Source organism: Bubalus bubalis, chromosome 9 (genome assembly GCF_019923935.1).
Source record: "Bubalus bubalis isolate 160015118507 breed Murrah chromosome 9, NDDB_SH_1, whole genome shotgun sequence".
In the NCBI taxonomy this organism is placed as follows: Eukaryota; Metazoa; Chordata; class Mammalia; order Artiodactyla; family Bovidae; genus Bubalus; species Bubalus bubalis.
This window is the reverse complement of record NC_059165.1, coordinates 19,945,099-19,962,712: the sequence shown is the minus strand read 5'-3', so window position 1 is coordinate 19,962,712 and position 17,614 is coordinate 19,945,099. Positions and strand designations below refer to the sequence as shown.

General features: G+C 39.9%; 1 protein-coding gene and 1 long non-coding RNA gene across 4 annotated transcripts in view; one reads left to right on the top strand and one right to left on the bottom strand.

Annotated features, from left to right (window-relative positions):
* Positions 1-5,915, top strand: part of ADGRV1 (adhesion G protein-coupled receptor V1) — a 543,743-nt gene extending 537,828 nt beyond the window's left edge. For all 3 annotated transcript variants that reach the window (XM_044947303.2, XM_025292226.3, XM_044947302.2), the window contains one exon: positions 5,477-5,915. In XM_044947303.2, coding sequence (XP_044803238.2) covers positions 5,477-5,595 — 119 coding nt within the window. In that variant the 3' untranslated portion in view covers positions 5,596-5,915. The remainder of the gene's footprint in view (positions 1-5,476) is intronic.
* The window catches only part of LOC123334986, a 113,761-nt gene that overhangs the window by 4,822 nt on the left and 91,325 nt on the right, over positions 1-17,614 (bottom strand). The window lies entirely within an intron of this gene.

The window sequence follows — 17,614 nt, the reverse complement described above, 5'->3', positions numbered from 1 at the left end:
CATTTAAATTTTAACCATATTGAATTTATTTATTTTTTTCATTATATTTTTAATGGAATAAATTGGCATGAAAAGGTAGGAAAACCAATTACATTTATGGTTTTAAAGTGAAAGTGAAGTCGCTCAGTCGTGCCCAACTCTTTGCAACCCCATGGATAGTAGCCTGCACCAAGCTCCTCCGCCCATGGGATTTTCAAGGCAAGAGTACTGGAGTGGGTTGCCATTTCCTTCTCCATGAATTTATTTTTTAAAAAAGAACACAAAGAAAAAGAAAACACAATTGACCATTTTCATTTTTTAAATAAATTATTTGTCCCTGTATGAGAAATTCAGATTTCACTCTAAAAAGAGGACATAGCATCTTTCAATGAGTTGTTCTCGAAATACATCAGCCTCGGGACTTTCCTGGCAGGCTAGTGGATAAGACGCCAAGTTTCCACTGTAGTGGGTACAGGTTTGATCCCTGCTTGGGGAACTAAGATCCCAGCATGCCACACTGCACAACCAAAATGAGGAAGAAGAAAAAAGAAATCCATCAGGCTCTTCACAGGCAAATGAGACACTCGTGCATTCGGCTTTGAAACAGGGTGTTTTTTCACTGGGGTTTCTCCCAGAGGGACTAATCTGACTCCCCATCTTCCTTAGTCCGTTAACTCCCTTCTTTTACCTCAGACCAGTGACACTAATGTCATGGTAGATGTTTCCTTACTGGAAACCTTTAAATGATTTCGTTTTCAGTCAGAAGAAAATAAATACCAAGTCCTTGAACACAAATGAAAACATTCAGAATCAAGGTCCAAATTCATGAACTCCTCAAAGAACCCATTAATAAATTTTTCTTTCAGAGGCATCACATAAAACTACAATGACTTATTTAACTCCAAGAACTTAGGCATTCCAGTGTACTAAGCAAAGTTAGATGGAGATCAAAGTGGAAAAGTAGAATTTGAAAAGATTTTGATTTCTTTGCCTCAGAAGCCAATTGAAGGAGTGCGACCTTTGTATCACTGCCACATTTCAAAAGGCCATAGAAAATAAGAATGGGCTTTGAGTTCAGAGACGTTTGTGTTGAGATCCTAGCTCTTCAGTCTTCTGTCTGTATGACTTTCAGTAGGGAGCTCAACCTTTCGGTTTCCTCATTTATCACATAAGGATTCTCATTGTTAGTTTTCGTGAAGTTTAGAGATTGTCTATGTGAAGAGTCTACTGTAGTGTCTGGCAGAATTAAAATTCAGTATGTGGTATAAATTATTTGTTATTATGCTTAAAAACAGCTTTAAATGTTTATAATGTATTCTGTAACACCTGAGTGTTTGCTGACTCATAACTCTTGAAAACAGTGAGGTAGGTTGGTGCCTGAATATCTGCCAAGTAGTTTGAAATCTGTTCTATAAACAGATGTGTGAACACTTGAAACCTGGGGGACAAAGAAGTCACACAGTTAGAGCTGACCCCATAAGAGACCATTAGTTCAGTTCAGCCCCTCAGTCATGTCCGACTCTTTGCAACCCCATGAACCGCAGCACTCCAGGCCTCCCTGTCCATCACCAACTCCTGGAGTTCACCCAAACTCATGTCCATCAAGTCGGTGATGCCATCCAGCCATCTCATCCTCTGTCGTCCCCTTCTCCTCCTGCCCCCAATCCCTCCCAGCATCAGGGTCTTTTCCAAGGAGTCAGCCCTTTGCGTGAGGTAGCCAGAGTATTGGAGTTTCAGCTTCAACATCAGTCCTTCGAATGAACACCCAGGACTGATCTCCTTCAGAATGGACTGGTTGGATCTCCTTGCAGTCCAAGGGACTCTCAAGAGTCTTCAACACCACAGTTCAAAAGCATCAATTCTTCGGTGCTCAGCTTTCTTTATAGTCCAACTCTCACATCCATACATGACTACTGGAAAAACCATAGCCTTGACTAGACGGACCTTTGTTGACAAAGTAATGTCTCTGCTTTTTAATATAAGAGACCATAGGATGTATTAAAAGACAACACCCTACATTTGGTGTCAGAAGTCCAGTTGGAGGGACTTCCCTGCTGGTCTAGTGACTAAGACTCTGTACTTCTAATGCAGGGAGCCCACCTTCAATCCCTGGTCAGGGGACTAGATCCCACATACTGCAACAAAGATTGAAAATCTCACATGACACAACTTAGATCCAGCATAGCCAAATAAATGAATATATATATATATATATATATATATATATATATTTTTTTTTTTTTAAATAGAGAATTCCCTGGCAGTTCAGTGGCCAGGGGCTTTCACTGCCATGGACCTGGATTCAGTCCCTGGTCAGAGAACTAAGATCCCACAAGCAGCATGACATGGCCAAAAACAAAGTAAAATTTTAAAAAATAAGTCCAGTTGTATATCTTCATTCTAGAATTTCCCTGCTATATAACGTGGGCCACTCAGTGAACACCTCTGATCCCCACTCAATCTCTGTGTCTATAAAACAGGGCTACTGTCATGCTTTCTAAAGTATGTTGAAATGTCGAGGAGAGACTCTAGATAAATTTGAATTGTTCTTTGTAGTTCCTTTGACATCGCCTGTTCAGTCTACCAAGAGGGAGAGTTAACTATCATCACACTTACTGGATTTTTCATAAAGTTTTAGCTTAAAATGTAAGCATGAAAATGCTTTTCAGAATATCAGGATGCCTATTGCCAAATACCTTCCTAGACCACTGAATGAATTACAAAGAGACAAGAAACCTGGGCAGTGTTCCCAGTTCTGCTGTGTTACACTTGTGTGGAGGATGTGTTCTGTCTTGACTCTCGGCGCGGGATCAGGATTTGGGTATTGTGCATTTATGTCAACTGGGAGGAGCCTGAAAAAGGAGGACGAGGTGGCTCACACAGATGTGGTGACTCAGGCAAGGCTATATCGAGAACTTGCTGACATCGTTCAGGGCTCCACGCTACTGGACGAGGAGGCAACAGCCAGTCACTTATATAGCTGCACCCACGTTCAGCCGCTCAGCCCCGGGTACCCTGACCCTCACAGTCTGCTCAGCAGGGTCTCAGTTCACAAGCTTCTTTCTAGCATGCTTTGTCACCATGCTGGGCAGATGCTTATACATTCCTAGTGTCATTTAGAGGGGCTTCCCAGGTGACTCGGCGGTGAAGAATCCACCTGCAGTGGGGAGACGTGGGTTCCATCCCTGGGTCGGGAAGATCCCCTGGGGAGAAAATGGCAACCCACTCCAGTGTTCTTGCTGGAAAAATCCAACAGACAGAGGAGCCTGGTGAACTACAGTCCATGGAGTCGCAAAGAGCTGGATGGGACTGAACACACTCAATGACATTTAGAGCAGGCCACCTTTGAAATCAGAGGGAGCTGGTGCTCGATTGTTACATTAAGCCCCACTTTCCCCTGGTACTAATGCTGAGGTCCTTTCTGTTTCTCTGGAGTTAATCCCATATTGGGCAACTGAACCCTTGAGTTACTCAGATCAAGCTGCTATAGGCCTCAGGGCCTCAGTCACTACTTTATAAAATGCCAGTGTGTCACTGATCCAGTGGGAGGTTCTTCTGTTATAAGTTGGGCAGTTCCTCTGCTTCCCTGGCAGAGAAACATGGGCCCTTTGTCCAAAGACAGTGTGGCAAACTCAAATATTACTTAAAACGTAGGGCCAAACACCATAAGGGATTCAAGAAGACTGATAACAACAGCAGCAAAAGACTAAAATATGTCTATTTGGTAAAGTCCAGCCGGGTTAGTATCTTGAAAGTTCCAATGCAGCAAGTTCCAGGCTTGCAGTTTACAATAGGAACTAATGTTTGTTCTTGAGAAGGCAGTGGAATGCAGAATGGATCAGAGGGACATTCTGATGAACTGGTGATAAAAATTAAAGAGGCATTTTTAAGAACTAAGATGCAGAGCACAATTTATTACTATACTCAACAAATATTTACTGAATACACGCAGTGGCTGGGCACTGTCCTGTGACCTGGGGACATACTCCAGTGGAAGAACTAGAAATTTTTAAAGAGAATCAACATGTTGTCACGGGTAGCACAGGAGATGCTACCTGAGTTGCTATTTATAGGAAGAGTGAAAGCAACCAAGCAGAAGGGTTGAGGGGCAGAGAAAGAGCCTTCTAGGCAGAAGTGCTGATTAATGACATGGTGGGGAAAGGAAGTGACCAGTGGCTCTAGTGAGACATTTAGGCTAGAGAGCAGGCCAGAGTCAGATGGATCAGCCTTGAAGCTGGGCTGAAGACAAGCCCTCCAGAGGTCAGACAGCAGGAGGAGATGCAAAAGAAAGCAGAAGAGCTTTGAAAAGGGTCCACAGGATAAGATGGGCCAGTGTGGTGTCACAGAACCAAAGCCAGGCAGTGGGGTTTCAACAGCAGCCTTTAAAAGAGAGAGAGTGGGAAGGACAGAGACCCAAAGAGGGAGGGTTTGGCTAGAAGGAGAACCTTAGCAGGCTTCTGCTTCCATCTCCAAATAGGTTGAGAAGAAGCTAATCCACTGTCTTCCCATAGCTACCAGCCCTGCAAAACTGCCTTTCCTACATCCCAGGTAGAAAGAGAAGTATGAGCTGCCCGGGCAGCTGGCTTTTCTCTTTCCTTCTTGTTGGCAGTCTTGTGCCCAGCAGAGGGGGTGGGGCTGGGAGCTGTAATCTCTGATGATTCAGCCAACAGCACACCCTGTGACCATATCCCTATTGTGTCTGTGTCTGTGTGTGTGTGTCTGTGTAAGAGAGAAAGAGAGAGAGTTTGTGTGTTTACACATTACAGAAGAAAACAGCAAGGTGTTAGTCTAGCCTTGTGTCAGGTTTTCTGAATCATTCTGAGTTGGGAAAAAAGTAGTAAATAGTGGCACTTCCTCAATACAAAGATTCTGGGTGCTATCTGCAATCAACAGCTAGCTTTGTGGGATTCCTATGCAGATCTGATTTTGGCACTGTGTTACATAATTATTTTTATCTTGGGATCAGATCTGAGTCATTCAGAGCCAGTGTCTTCTGGGCACTGATACTATACCATGTGTTAATGCACGGTTTTCTCAGGTCCCTGCCCCTCACTGAGGGTCAGCTGAGGGACCTACTAGGTTCAGTAGATGTAGGGTTGGAGGATATATGTTTTCTAACAGCAAATCCTACCCCCCAGCCCCCACGCTGAAAAGTTCTAATTAACTTGCCTGATTTCTTTTGTACTTTAATAAACCCCCAATTAAGAAATGGTGTTCTTCGGAGTAAGTTATGCCTGTCAACCATGTAAAAACAGGAAAAAAAGATTGAGAACACAAATCCATGTCTTTAGAAATTAATCTGTACTTATAGAAACTACCAAAAGGAATTTAAAATACAGTTTAATAGTTGTTAGGTGTCAATAATATGTATTCTAAGTGTATAGCTCACTTTTTACTAAGAGAATGGAAATAGACGTGTGATGACTTAATGGAACTTGACTGTTAATTTGCTGGACTAATAGGTGGGAGTTTCGTGTTTATTCTTTTTCTGCTGCAGGTGCTGGTCTCAGTGTCAGTGATAATGAATCCGGACAAGGCAGCCAGGAGGGAGGCACCTTGACTGACTCCCAGATTGTGGAACTCAGAAGGATCCCCATCGCCGACACCCACCTCTAGCACCTCAGTAATCATTAGAACGAGGGTACTTTCATATTTGTATTGGCTCTGTGCTAAAATGTTCTATAATAGGATTCTGTGAATTGTACTGGATGATGAAGCCAGAAGTGATTGTTGTGTTCGGAATATAAATTACTTACCTTTGTGCACCCTGAAAATTAACTGCTTACAGTGAAAGCCTGGATCGATTTCTATCAGTTAATAGGATTGATTTATATCAGTTAATAGAATGTACATATTCCAAGAGTATTCGTTGTTTTTTAATAATGCTAACATTGTTTAATAAAAGTAATAACAATCAATAAAAACCATAGAATCCATTTGGCATCACCCAAGCTTGTTGTTTATGAGAAAATATTGTGCCCAAGCAAAGAAGCAAATTCTGTCTAGCAGTGTGCATCACCCTGTTTCTTCCCACATTGATACAAGTGATCCAGATTTAAGACTTCACCTTTATTCCTAAAAACTGTAAAATGTATTGTCTGCTGATTTTGCACTCAAGTATTGATGGAGTACTGTAGTTTACATAGTCTTTCATCAAAAGTATTTATTTCTGCTCATTATAAAATTAGGGAACTGAACATCTTCCAGAATGAATGTTCTGTTCCCAGTTAAAAATAACTTCCCCAAGCATTTTAACACAGCTAAGAAGAGGATCATCCAAACAGTGCAGAGTTGTTTGGGAGAAGTTATTTCTTGGTTTGGATTTTTCAGTCTTTGTCTTGGAATGAGAAATCAGAAAGTCTGTCCTAGAACAAACTCTATTGTGTTCAAGATGATTTCATTGACTATAGTTCCAGAAGAATCCTTTAAGGACAGAACAAGTTTGTTCTAAGAAAGACTTTTTGGCCTTTTATTTTTGAATTCTCAAGTATTTGGGGAAAAATCAGTAGTCATTTTAAGAAAAAATTAAAATTAAAAAAAAAAAACCAAAACCCACCTAAGGGAAATTTTGTTGTTAATAATTTCCCTTAAAACCGTAATTAAATCACTCAACTGTTCTATTATCACCGTGAAAAAATGGCTTTATTTTTTATAAAGCCTGAGGTGGTGGTATTGATCTTGATGGATTATAAAATGACTCTCCTTTCTGCTCCCTGTTGGTACTCCCCTACTTCCATCTCATATTATATTGTTTTGAACAGAATCAAACAGCGTAAAAAACAAAAACATTATTGGCAGAGTCACAATCCTTTTTAGGAAGTTTAGAAATGGTGGTAATACAATTGAAATATACATTAAATGACAAATGAATTTGTTGTCTCTCTCAATCTACAGCATTGCACTGTAGTGTCTTCCAAAATAGGGTAGAAGCAGTTGATGAAATTGGTTATAAAGTAAAAATTTAGCATGAAAATTTTGAAATGGGTAATAACCATTTTAAAAATGTTAATAGGCTTTAATGAATTTGAGGCTTAGATGATGATTGTAGAAATGTGAGATTTCATGGTGTGGAATCCATGAGTCATAATTACTGTAACATTTTTTGGCAGATAATTCAATTCTTATTTGTCACTTAAGGTGAAGTTAGCTTATTGTCAGCATTTTTAAAGCTCCTAAAAGGATTATAACTCCACCATGATGAATAACAAAGGCAACTGTCAATATCTATTTTCATTTCTACTTGTCAGAATTGGGAAAAATCTGGCCCAAACCACTATCAATCAGGGACAGCTTTCTTACTTCAGCTCGCTGAGTTTCTATTGCCATCTCACTAAAGAATCAGCAGAACCTCCTGCCACTGATCAGCATGATTCGTTAAATATTAAAAGGAAAGGCATGATTTTGAGAAGCTACAGTGCTAAAACAAATAAGCTTTGTATTCCAACAACGGCAATGTTTTGCCATTCAGTTTCCTCTCAATGTAGAATAAAATGGGACATCAGCCAGGGAAGGACATAGGAGGAAGCAAATCAAATCATAATCTTGAAAATTCAAAAACTAGAAGTGTGACACTTTGTGATCTTTCTTTTCCAGGTTTGTTACTCCTCCATGACATTTAAAAAATAGAATTATTAAGATAGATTATTATTATAATTATTAAGATATTCACATTCAATACAACTCACCCATTTAAAATATGCAATTCAGTAGTATTTGACTATATGATATTCTTGGGGTTTTTCATTTTTGTTGGAGTATAGTTCCTTTACCATGTTAATTTCTGCTGTACAACAGAGAGAATCAGTTATATGTATACATGTATTCCCTCTTCTTTAGATTTCTTTCCCATTTAGGTCATGACAGAGCATTGAATAGAGTTCCCAGTGTTACACAGTTCTCATTTGGTGTTTTTTTGTTGTTTTTTTTTTTAATTGTAAAATATGTGTAACACCAAAATTTGCCATTTTAGCCATTTTTAAATTCAGTGATATTAATTATCCTCACAATGTTGAATATTCATTACCTTTACTTGCAAAACATTTTTATCACCCTCAGAAACTCTGTATTCACCCCATCACCTTGATATTTCTTCCCTCTGTCAGTAGACATCTAATTTAATTTCTTTGGGAAATATCTCTGCTTCTGCATTTTGTGATTATTTAAAATTTGTGTTTCTTGTTGATTTAGTTCTTTCTCAAGTTTTTTTAGAATTTTTTTTTTTTAAATAGGATTTTCCTAATTTGGATCCAAGTGCAGACAGGTACGGGGCTTCCCAGGGGGCTTAGTGGGTAAGGAATCCACCCGCCAGGCAGAAGACACAGGTTCAGTCCCTGGGTCAGGAAGATCCCCTGGAGAAAGAAATGACAACCCACTCCAGTATTCTTGCCTGGGAAATCCCATGGACGGAGAAGCCTGGCAGGCTACAGTTCATGGGGTTACACAGAGTTGGACACAACTTAATGACCAAACAGCAGCAGCAGCAGCCAACAGGTATGCACTTGAGATATGGAGTAGCAATAGAGCCAGGAGAATTCAACTAAGAGGGGAGAACAGGCAAATGAAAATCTTAGTAAGCAAAACACAGAAGGCATTTCACCCTGGAACTGGATCTTTGAGTTGGTTTTTAGTCTCTTGAGGTGTTTTAGGGTTTAATTAGTACTTTCCGTGGTTCCTAAATCTGACCAGAGAAGTTTAAACATGTAATGGGGCTGTGACTGGAAAAAAAACTGCCGCTCAGGAAGCTAGCTCCCAAACAACTTGGTCTTGTGTTTACCAGCACTTAAGATCCACTCTGAGTTTAGCCTTAAGTGCCCCGGGTAGATCTGTTTGAGGGTAGATCTCAATCAGAGAAGAGAATGTTGAATTTTAAAAGCAGCTGGGTGGCAGAATGGATCACCTCTAGGCAGCCTGACCTTAATTGGGAACAGAGAAAGCAACGAGGGAAATCCTGTGCTTCATGTGGTTTTTGTTAATGGCAAGACCCAGCTCTCCAGAACTGCTCTGCTGCTGCTGCTAAGTTGCTTCAGTCGTGTCCGACTTGTCTGGCAGCCCAACAGGCTCTGCCGTCCCTGGGATTCTCCAGGCAAGAACACTGGAGTGGGTTGCCATTTCCTTCTCCACCAGGACTGCTCTAGGAGGATGTAAGTCAGAGGACCACATTGCCTGTAACCTTTAAAGAATGGACCAAGCAACAGAGGCTTCGAACTCTTCCATAACCTTGAATCTCTTCTAGTTTCATTGCCCAACTAGTGAAATAAAGGTGAGTGATTTTCATAAGACTTAGTTGGTACTTTGATGTTATTATTCAATACATCTCACCTACCCAAACTTTTCTCTTATTAAAATAATTTCAACAGTATAATAGAAAACCAAACTCAACTTTGCAAAAATTTAGAATACCCCAGATGCTTAATTAAACTGTAATCCATACTGCCTAGCTCATATGATGAATACATGTGCAGTATTTTTAAGAAATAATAGTCCTGAGCTGGGGGAAACATTATTTCTATTGTGGTCTGTATTCACATCAACCTGACAAGTTTAGCAACTGCCTAAATTAAAATCTTTTACTTAAGAAACTTACATGGTTTCAGGAAAAGAAGCAAATAGAGATTAACTTTGTTTCCCATCATCTATAACAGTGAGATGCAGTTATCAAACACTGTTGTCATGGTCCTTGGGAGTGTCAGCTACCAATTGGCACTTTCCATGGGCACTTGCCATCTCCCTCTACAAGGATTAAATCATATGCTGCTGTAGCTGCTGATTTTCACACCCCTTGAAAGGAGTTCAGGGTGGAGAGCAGAAATGAGGCACTCTGTGCTCCAGGAAAAACTGGCAAAGCAGGTCCTCAGATAAGGTATTTTCAGGAGCTGATTTTATGAGCCCAATTCTCGTATCCCCTCATATCTAGAAAAGTACTAAAATCCTTCCTGGTGACAGCTGTTCCACATGACTAGCAGAGACTTTCTGCAGAAAATATGTCCTTGATTGCATGTATTCTCCCTTCACCAAAATCACATTATGCTTCCTCCCTGCATCTTCAGAGTAGTTTCTCAGAGCTATCTGAAATGCTGTCTCCTGGGCTACAGTCCTCCCTTTGCCCCAGGTAAGATACTCAGAAGGCTCATGTTGGGCTTTTTGCCTTTTTAAATAAGTCAGCAGGAGTACTATGGGATGCTTCATTTCAGTTTCCAGCCTACCCCTCCAGAGACTCAGCATTGGGACCCAACAACTTAGGCTGTGCCATGAGCCCCGAGGTTAAGAGCTGAACCCCTAGAAGAGACTCAGCTCAAGGAAATTGCTAGCAGTTTCAGAGCATGAAATGGTATATTAGTCCAGTGAGAAAGATAAGTACTCATTGTTTTCTAACAGATAAAACGATTCCAACAAGGTGAGTGAAGTGAAAGTCATTCAGTCGTGTCTGACTCTGAGACCCCATGGACTATACAGTCCCTGGAATTCTCCAAGCCAGAATACTGGAGTAGCTTTTCCCTTCTCCAGGGGATCTTCCCAACCCAGGGATCCAACAAAGTAAGCTATGCTTTTTACTGTGATTAGCCTTTAGGAGTCTTATGAACAAAATCATAAATTTAATATGTTTTTTAAATTCAGGAATGTTAACAAGAATGAAGGGGAAAGACAATGCAAATAATTTCAACATTACCTTATTTGATTATATTTATTTCAAAGGTAAGTCTTCCCTAGTGACTCAGTGGTAAAGAATCTGCCTGAAATGCAGGAGAAGCGGTTTTAATCCCTGGGTCAAGAAGATCCCCTGGAGAAGGAAATGGCAATCCACTCCAGTATTCTTGCCTGGGAAATCCCATGGACAGAGGAGCCTAGTGGGCTACAGTCCATGAGGTCACAAAAGAGACACGACTTAGTGACTCTTTCAATAATTTCTCTTAGTGACTCTTTCAATAATTTCAAAGGTAAGGGTGTATACATACTCACAAGAAAGAAAAACAGAGAAAGGAAGGAAGTGAAAGAGAGATTGAAAAAAAGAATAAAAGAGTTCTGAGAAGTCAAAGCTTCTGAGCGTGAAGAATTGCTGGTTTTGAACTGGAGTGTTGGAAAAGACTCTTGAAAGTCTCTTGGACTGCAAGGAGATCCAACCAGTCCATCCTAAAGGAGGTGCTTGGAAGGACTGATGCTGAAGCTGAAACTCCAATACTTTGGCCACCTGATTCGAAGAACTGACTCATTGGAAAAGACCCTGATGCTGGGAGAGATTGAAGGTGGGAGAAGGGTACCACAGAGGATGAGATGGCTGGATGGTATCACCAAGTCGATGGACATGAGTCTGGGTAAACTCTGGGTTTTGGTGATGGACAGGGGGGCCTGGTGTGCTGCAGTCCATGGGGTTTCAAAGAGTCGAACACAACTGAGCAACTGAACTGAACTGAGAAAAAAGCAAGGAAAATCTTGATAATAAGTTTTTATTACACTTTACAATATACAATAAAGAGATATTTTTAAAAGCTGATTCATGAAGCATGTGACAATGTTGATCATCCTGCCCCAGAGTATATACCCATAGTCTGTTCATTCATCAAAGTCATTTTGAAAACTTTTGCCATGTTACAGGAGGGAAGTAGTAATCATGTAATAAAAAACATGCATGAGGTTAGAACACTAAAACAAATTAGAAAGGTACTCAAGAACCACCAGGGGCTTTACGTTTCCTTAACGTTCTATCCTATCTAATAGCACACTGGTTCAGTTCAGTTCAGTCGCTCAGTCATGTCTGACTCTTTGTGACCCCATGAATCGCAGCATGCCAGGCCTCCCTGTCCATCACCAAATCCCAGAATTCACTCAAACTCACATCCATTGAGTCAGTGATGCCATCCAGCCATCTCATCCTCTGTCGTCCCCTTTTCTTCCTGCGCCCAATCCCTCCCAGCATCAGAGTCTTTTCCAATGAGTCAACTCTTCGCATGAGGTGGCCAAAGTACTGGAGCTTCAGCTTTAGCATCATTCCCTCCAAAGAACATCCAGGGCTGATCTCCTTCAGAATGGACTGGTCGGATCTCCTTGCAGTCCAAGGGACTCTCAAGAGTCTTCTCCAACACCACAGTTCAAAAGCATCAATTCTTCATCACTCAGCTTTCTTCACAGTCCAACTCTCACATCCTATACGTGACCACTGGAAAAACCATACCGATACAAATAGCTGTGAAAAGAAGAGAAGCGAAAAGCAAAGGAGAAAAAGAAAGATATAAGCATCTGAATGCAGAATTCCAAAGAATAGCAAGAAGAGATAAGAAAGCCTTCCTCAGTGATCAGTGCAAAGAAATAGAGGAAAACAACAGAATGGGAAAGACTAGAGATCTCTTCAAGAAAATTAGAGATACCAAGGGAACATTTCATGCAAAGATGGACTCAATAAAGGACAGAAATGGTATGGACCTAACAGAAGCAGAAGATATTAAGAAGAGGTGACAAGAATACACAGAAGAACTGTACAAAATAAGATCTTCATGACCAAGATAATCACGATGGTGTGATCACTCACCTAGAGCCAGACATCCTGGAATGTGAAGTCAAGTGGGCCTTAGAAAGCATCACTACGAACAAAGCACACTGGTAGTATGTAGTAAATGAGTGGTTTCTTCTTTTAAACGATCATCTGTATCCTAAGGGTTCATCCACGTGGTCATGTATTGCAGAATTTCCTTCTTCTTTTAAGGCTGAATGGTATGTCATTGTTTGTGGACACCACATGTTCTTTATCTGTTCATCTCTTTTTTTTTTAATTTTATTTTATTTTTAAACTTTACATAATTGTATTAGTTTTGCCAAATATCAAAATGAATCCGCCACAGGTATACATGTGTTCCCCATCCTGAACCCTCCTCCCTCCTCCCTCCCCATTCCATCCCTCTGGGTCGTCCCAGCGCACCAGCCCCAAGCATCCAGTATCGTGCATCGAACCTGGACTGGCAACTCGTTTCATACATGATATTTTACATGTTTCAATGCCATTCTCCCAAATCTTCCCACCCTCTCCCTCTCTCACAGAGTCCATAAGACTGTTCTATACATCAGTGTCTCTTTTGCTGTCTCGTACACAGGGTTATTGTTACCATCTTTCTAAATTCCATATATATGCGTTAGTATACTGTATTGGTGTTTTTCTTTCTGGCTTACTTCACTCTGTATAATAGGCTCCAGTTTCATCCACCTCATTAGAACTGATTCAAATGTATTCTTTTTAATGGCTGAGTAATACTCCATTGTGTATATGTACCACCGCTTTCTTATCCATTCATTTGCTGATGGGCATCTAGGTTGCTTCCATGTCCTGGCTATTATAAACAGTGCTGCGATGAACATTGGGGTACACATGTCTCTTTCCCTTCTGGTTTCCTCAGTGTGTATGCCCAGCAGTGGGATTGCTGGATCATAAGGCAGGTCTATTTCCAGTTTTTAAAGGAATCTCCACACTGTTCTCCATAGTGGCTGTACTAGTTTGCATTCCCACCAACAGTGTAAGAGGGTTCCCTTTTCTCCACACCCTCTCCAGCATTTATTACTTGTAGACTTTTGGATCGCAGCCATTCTGACTGGTGTGAAATGGTACCTCATAGTGGTTTTGATTTGCATTTCTCTGATAATGAGTGATGTTGAGCATCTTTTCATGTGTTTGTGAGCCATCTGTATGTCTTCTTTGGAGAAATGTCTATTTAGTTCTTTGGCCCATTTTTTGATTGGGTCATTTATTTTTCTGGAGTTGAGCTGTAGGAGTTGCTTGTATATTCTCGAGATTAGTTGTTTGTCAGTTGCTTCATTTGCTATTATCTTCTCCCATTCTGAAGGCTGTCTTTTCACCTTGCTAATAGTTTCCTTTGATGTGCAGAAGCTTTTAAGGTTAATTAGGTCCCATTTGTTAATTTTTGCTTTTATTTCCAATATTCTGGGAGGTGGGTCATAGAGGATCCTGCTGTGATGTATGTCAGAGAGTGTTTTGCCTATGTTCTCCTCTAGGAGTTTTATAGTTTCTGGTCTTAGGTTTAGATCTTTAATCCATTTTGAGTTTATTTTTGTGTATGGTGTTAGAAAGTGTTCTAGTTTCATTCTTTTACAAGTGGTTGACCAGATTTCCCAGCACCACTTGTTAAAGAGATTGTCTTTAATCCATTGTATATTCTTGCCTCCTTTGTCAAAGATAAGGTGTCCATCTGTTCATCTCTTGATGGACATTTGGGTTGTTTCCATGTCTTGGCTATTATGGATAATGCTGCAATGAACATGAGAGGGTGGTATCTTCAAGACACTGGTTTCAGTCCTTTTTCATAAATACCCAGCAGTGAGATTGCTGGATCATTTTAAAGGTTTTTGAGGCGCCTGCATACTTGTTTCCATAGCAGCTGTGCTATTCTGCATCCCCACTAACAGCCACCAGCATTCTTGTTTTTTGTCTTTTTTTCATGTTAGCCATCCTGACAGGTAATATTTCATTGTGGTCTTGATTTGCATTTTCCTGATGACTAGTGACACTGAGCGTTTTGCATATACCTGTTGGCCGTTTGTGTATCTTCTTTAGGGAAATGTATTTTTAAGTCCTTAGCCCATTTTTAAATTAGGTAATTAGTTATTTTCCTGTTGAGTTACAGAAGTTTCATATAAAGATTAATTTCTTAGCAGATTTGTGGTTTATAGATATTTTCTCCCATTCCACTGGTTGCCTTTTCACTTTCTTGATAGGTGAAAATAATCCAGTGACAGAAAAACAAATTCTGCATGATTCCACTTATAAGGTATCTAAACTAGTCAAATTCATAGAATCAAAATGTGGAATGGTGGTTGCCTGGGGCTGAAGGCAGGGAGAAGTGGAAGTCCGTGGACATAAAGCTTCAGTTAACAAGATGAGTAAGTTCTAGAGAGCTACTCTTCAGTATTGTATTTACAGGCAACAACACTGTCATATACATTTAAAATTTTGTCAGAAGGGTAGAACACATGTTCAGTGTCCTTACCCCAATAAAATAAAACAATATTTTAAATTGTTAACAAGATTGTTTGGTCACTGTTCTCCACTGCAAATGTTAGCATTGCATGGAGAAGGAAGTTCAAACAATTTTTTAAATGTTTTCCAGTCTCTTCTGGAACTCCTAGTTCACCTCTCACAGAGCCCCTAATGACATCTGCAGAACCCCCAAAAAGAAACCCACATGTGACCATAAGCTCCTGAAGAGTAAGAACTATGTCCTTTTGTTTTGGTTTCCTGAGTGCCTAGCACAATGTCTGGAACAAAATTGATGACCAATAAGTATTTGTCCACCCCCCCAAAAAAGATCTCTATCCTACTAGGATAGCTAATTAGAGCATAATCTTTGTTGATCTTTTATAGTTTTAGTTACAGATGTTTTGCCTTTAAGAATCCAAATGAATGGCAGTTATTGCACAAACCAGATGCCGTATCATCTCCACATTACCAGTCGCTTTCATTTCCAAAGCTATAATTCGTTGAATTATATATATGTAATTCATTCTGCTTCCTAGTCATCCATGGAGTCTTGAAAACCACCGAAGACATGTGAAAAAGTTGTTATTTTCATTTTGGCAGTAGTCTATATAAGTTTCAAACTAGATAGTTGTGTTTTTTTTTAAGGATTACTGGGCAAGAAGGAGGCCAAGCCAAAAGTAAATAGACAACAAGAGGTGATATTTACTCCTCACATCTCATTAGTATTCCATGACCTGCTCGTCATAAGGGCTTTGTGTGGGAAATTGCATATGCATGAATATTTTGTAACCAAAGGGTTATAATCTGCAGTCTTTCTCATGCTTATCTGGTTCCACAGTAGGAAGTCAAAGAAGTATATATGTGTCATTTCATGGCTGATTCATTATGCCGGTACTAAATATATTTGAAATAACAGTCTGCATTGTAACACTCAAACCTAGATAATGTATAATTTCTAATCTTAGTGAGCCAAGGGAATAAGACTAATTGTACTCTGAAGCTAAGAAGTCATTGTCTATTAGATTAATTGTTAGTGTTCAAGCTCCGAACACACTATCATCTTCATAACTGAGTGATGTCTCTACTCCGTGCTGTTAGGAACTAATTACGGACAAGAGTCAAGATCTCCCATGTCCAGCTATTTTGTGATTTCTCAAGACAACCCAAAAGATTATGGATCAAAAGTCATTGTTTCCTGTTATTCTCCAAGATAAAGACTGAACTGTGGAGAAGAGACTTTCTTTCTGGCAAAGGACCAAAAATATGTTTGAAAAAGCAACAAATTTTTTAAATAAACATTTTAGAGTCAGTCAAAAATAATTGATAAATTGCTCAAAAATCACAGTTTGCCTGTGTAGATGCTATAGAATATACAGCAGGATTGCCAGATTGGAAGGATGAACAGAAAGAGGAACAGATTAGTCCAAGTATTTTAAAACTCTATCAACTAGAACAGTATAAAACTATTTCTTAAATTAATTTTTTATTGAAGGATAATTGCTTTACAGAATTTTGCTGCTTTCAGTCAAACCTCAACATGAATCAGCCATAGGTATACATATATTCCCTCCCGTTTGAAACTCCCTCCCATCTCCCTAAACCATTTTGAAAGAGAGAAAACACATTTGTTTAATTCTACAAAATCTCCCTTTCTGTCTTACCATGTAAGACTGCTCACATAGTAGGAAAGGTTTTGGATCTTTACCCTTTGTCTTCCTATTGACCATTTCCCCTTTTCCTCATACAGGCATGCTTATTTTATATGAGAAAGAATCTCTGAAAATTTATATTAAAATAAGGTACATAAAGTAGATCATATTTTTCACCCTGTGAGAAAGTTTGATTATAAATAAGGATTCTGAAGGATAAAGTCCCAATGTATAGCACAGAGAACTATATTCAGTGGAAAATAATATAAAAAAGAATGTGTAAATGTATATAACTGAGTCACTTTGCTGCACAGCAGAGATTGGCACAACATTGTAAATCAACTATACTTCAATTTTAAAAAAGAAAAATAAAAATAAGGATTCTGATCAAAGTTTGGCTTGTATTAAGATGAAGCGCATCTACCTGCTCATTCATTACAAGAGAAACAGGCAAAAAATGGAGATGTGTGATGTTCAGTCAGTTCTCCTAGGGCCTCAGTCCCCAGATGATAATAATTCAGCTGCTGGAGGTGGTCTAAAGGCTCAGGTGACAAGGCATGGATCAGAGACTAGACAGAGCCAGACAGGGAGGACGGAGCAGTAAACAGTAGGTTTCTCTTGGTGTTTTTATCTTATCATCAGGGTTTGTTTAAGGCTGATAGCAGCTCTAAACTATTGCAGTTGCTCCCTAACACAGAGATGTTGACCCTGAGATTGGAATAGCCGCTGGATTAGAAGCCCTGTTAGAATATTCAGCCGTAGTAACCTTCACTTCACGGCAAGTCCTCTGTCCACAGAGAACAGATTGAGGTTGGAGCTCCGCAGTCCACAGTGAGAATCTCTCACCTCCACTGCCCCCAGGCCAGCACCTGCATTTGTGCCTCCTGTGGTTGGGGATGTTCAGAGCCAGAAAGGTTTCTGAGTGCTGATCCCAGTCAGAACAAGTAACAGACCCACATGGTTAGCATATTCTTCTCACTCACGTCACTTCCGCTTTGTAGCTGGAAATATC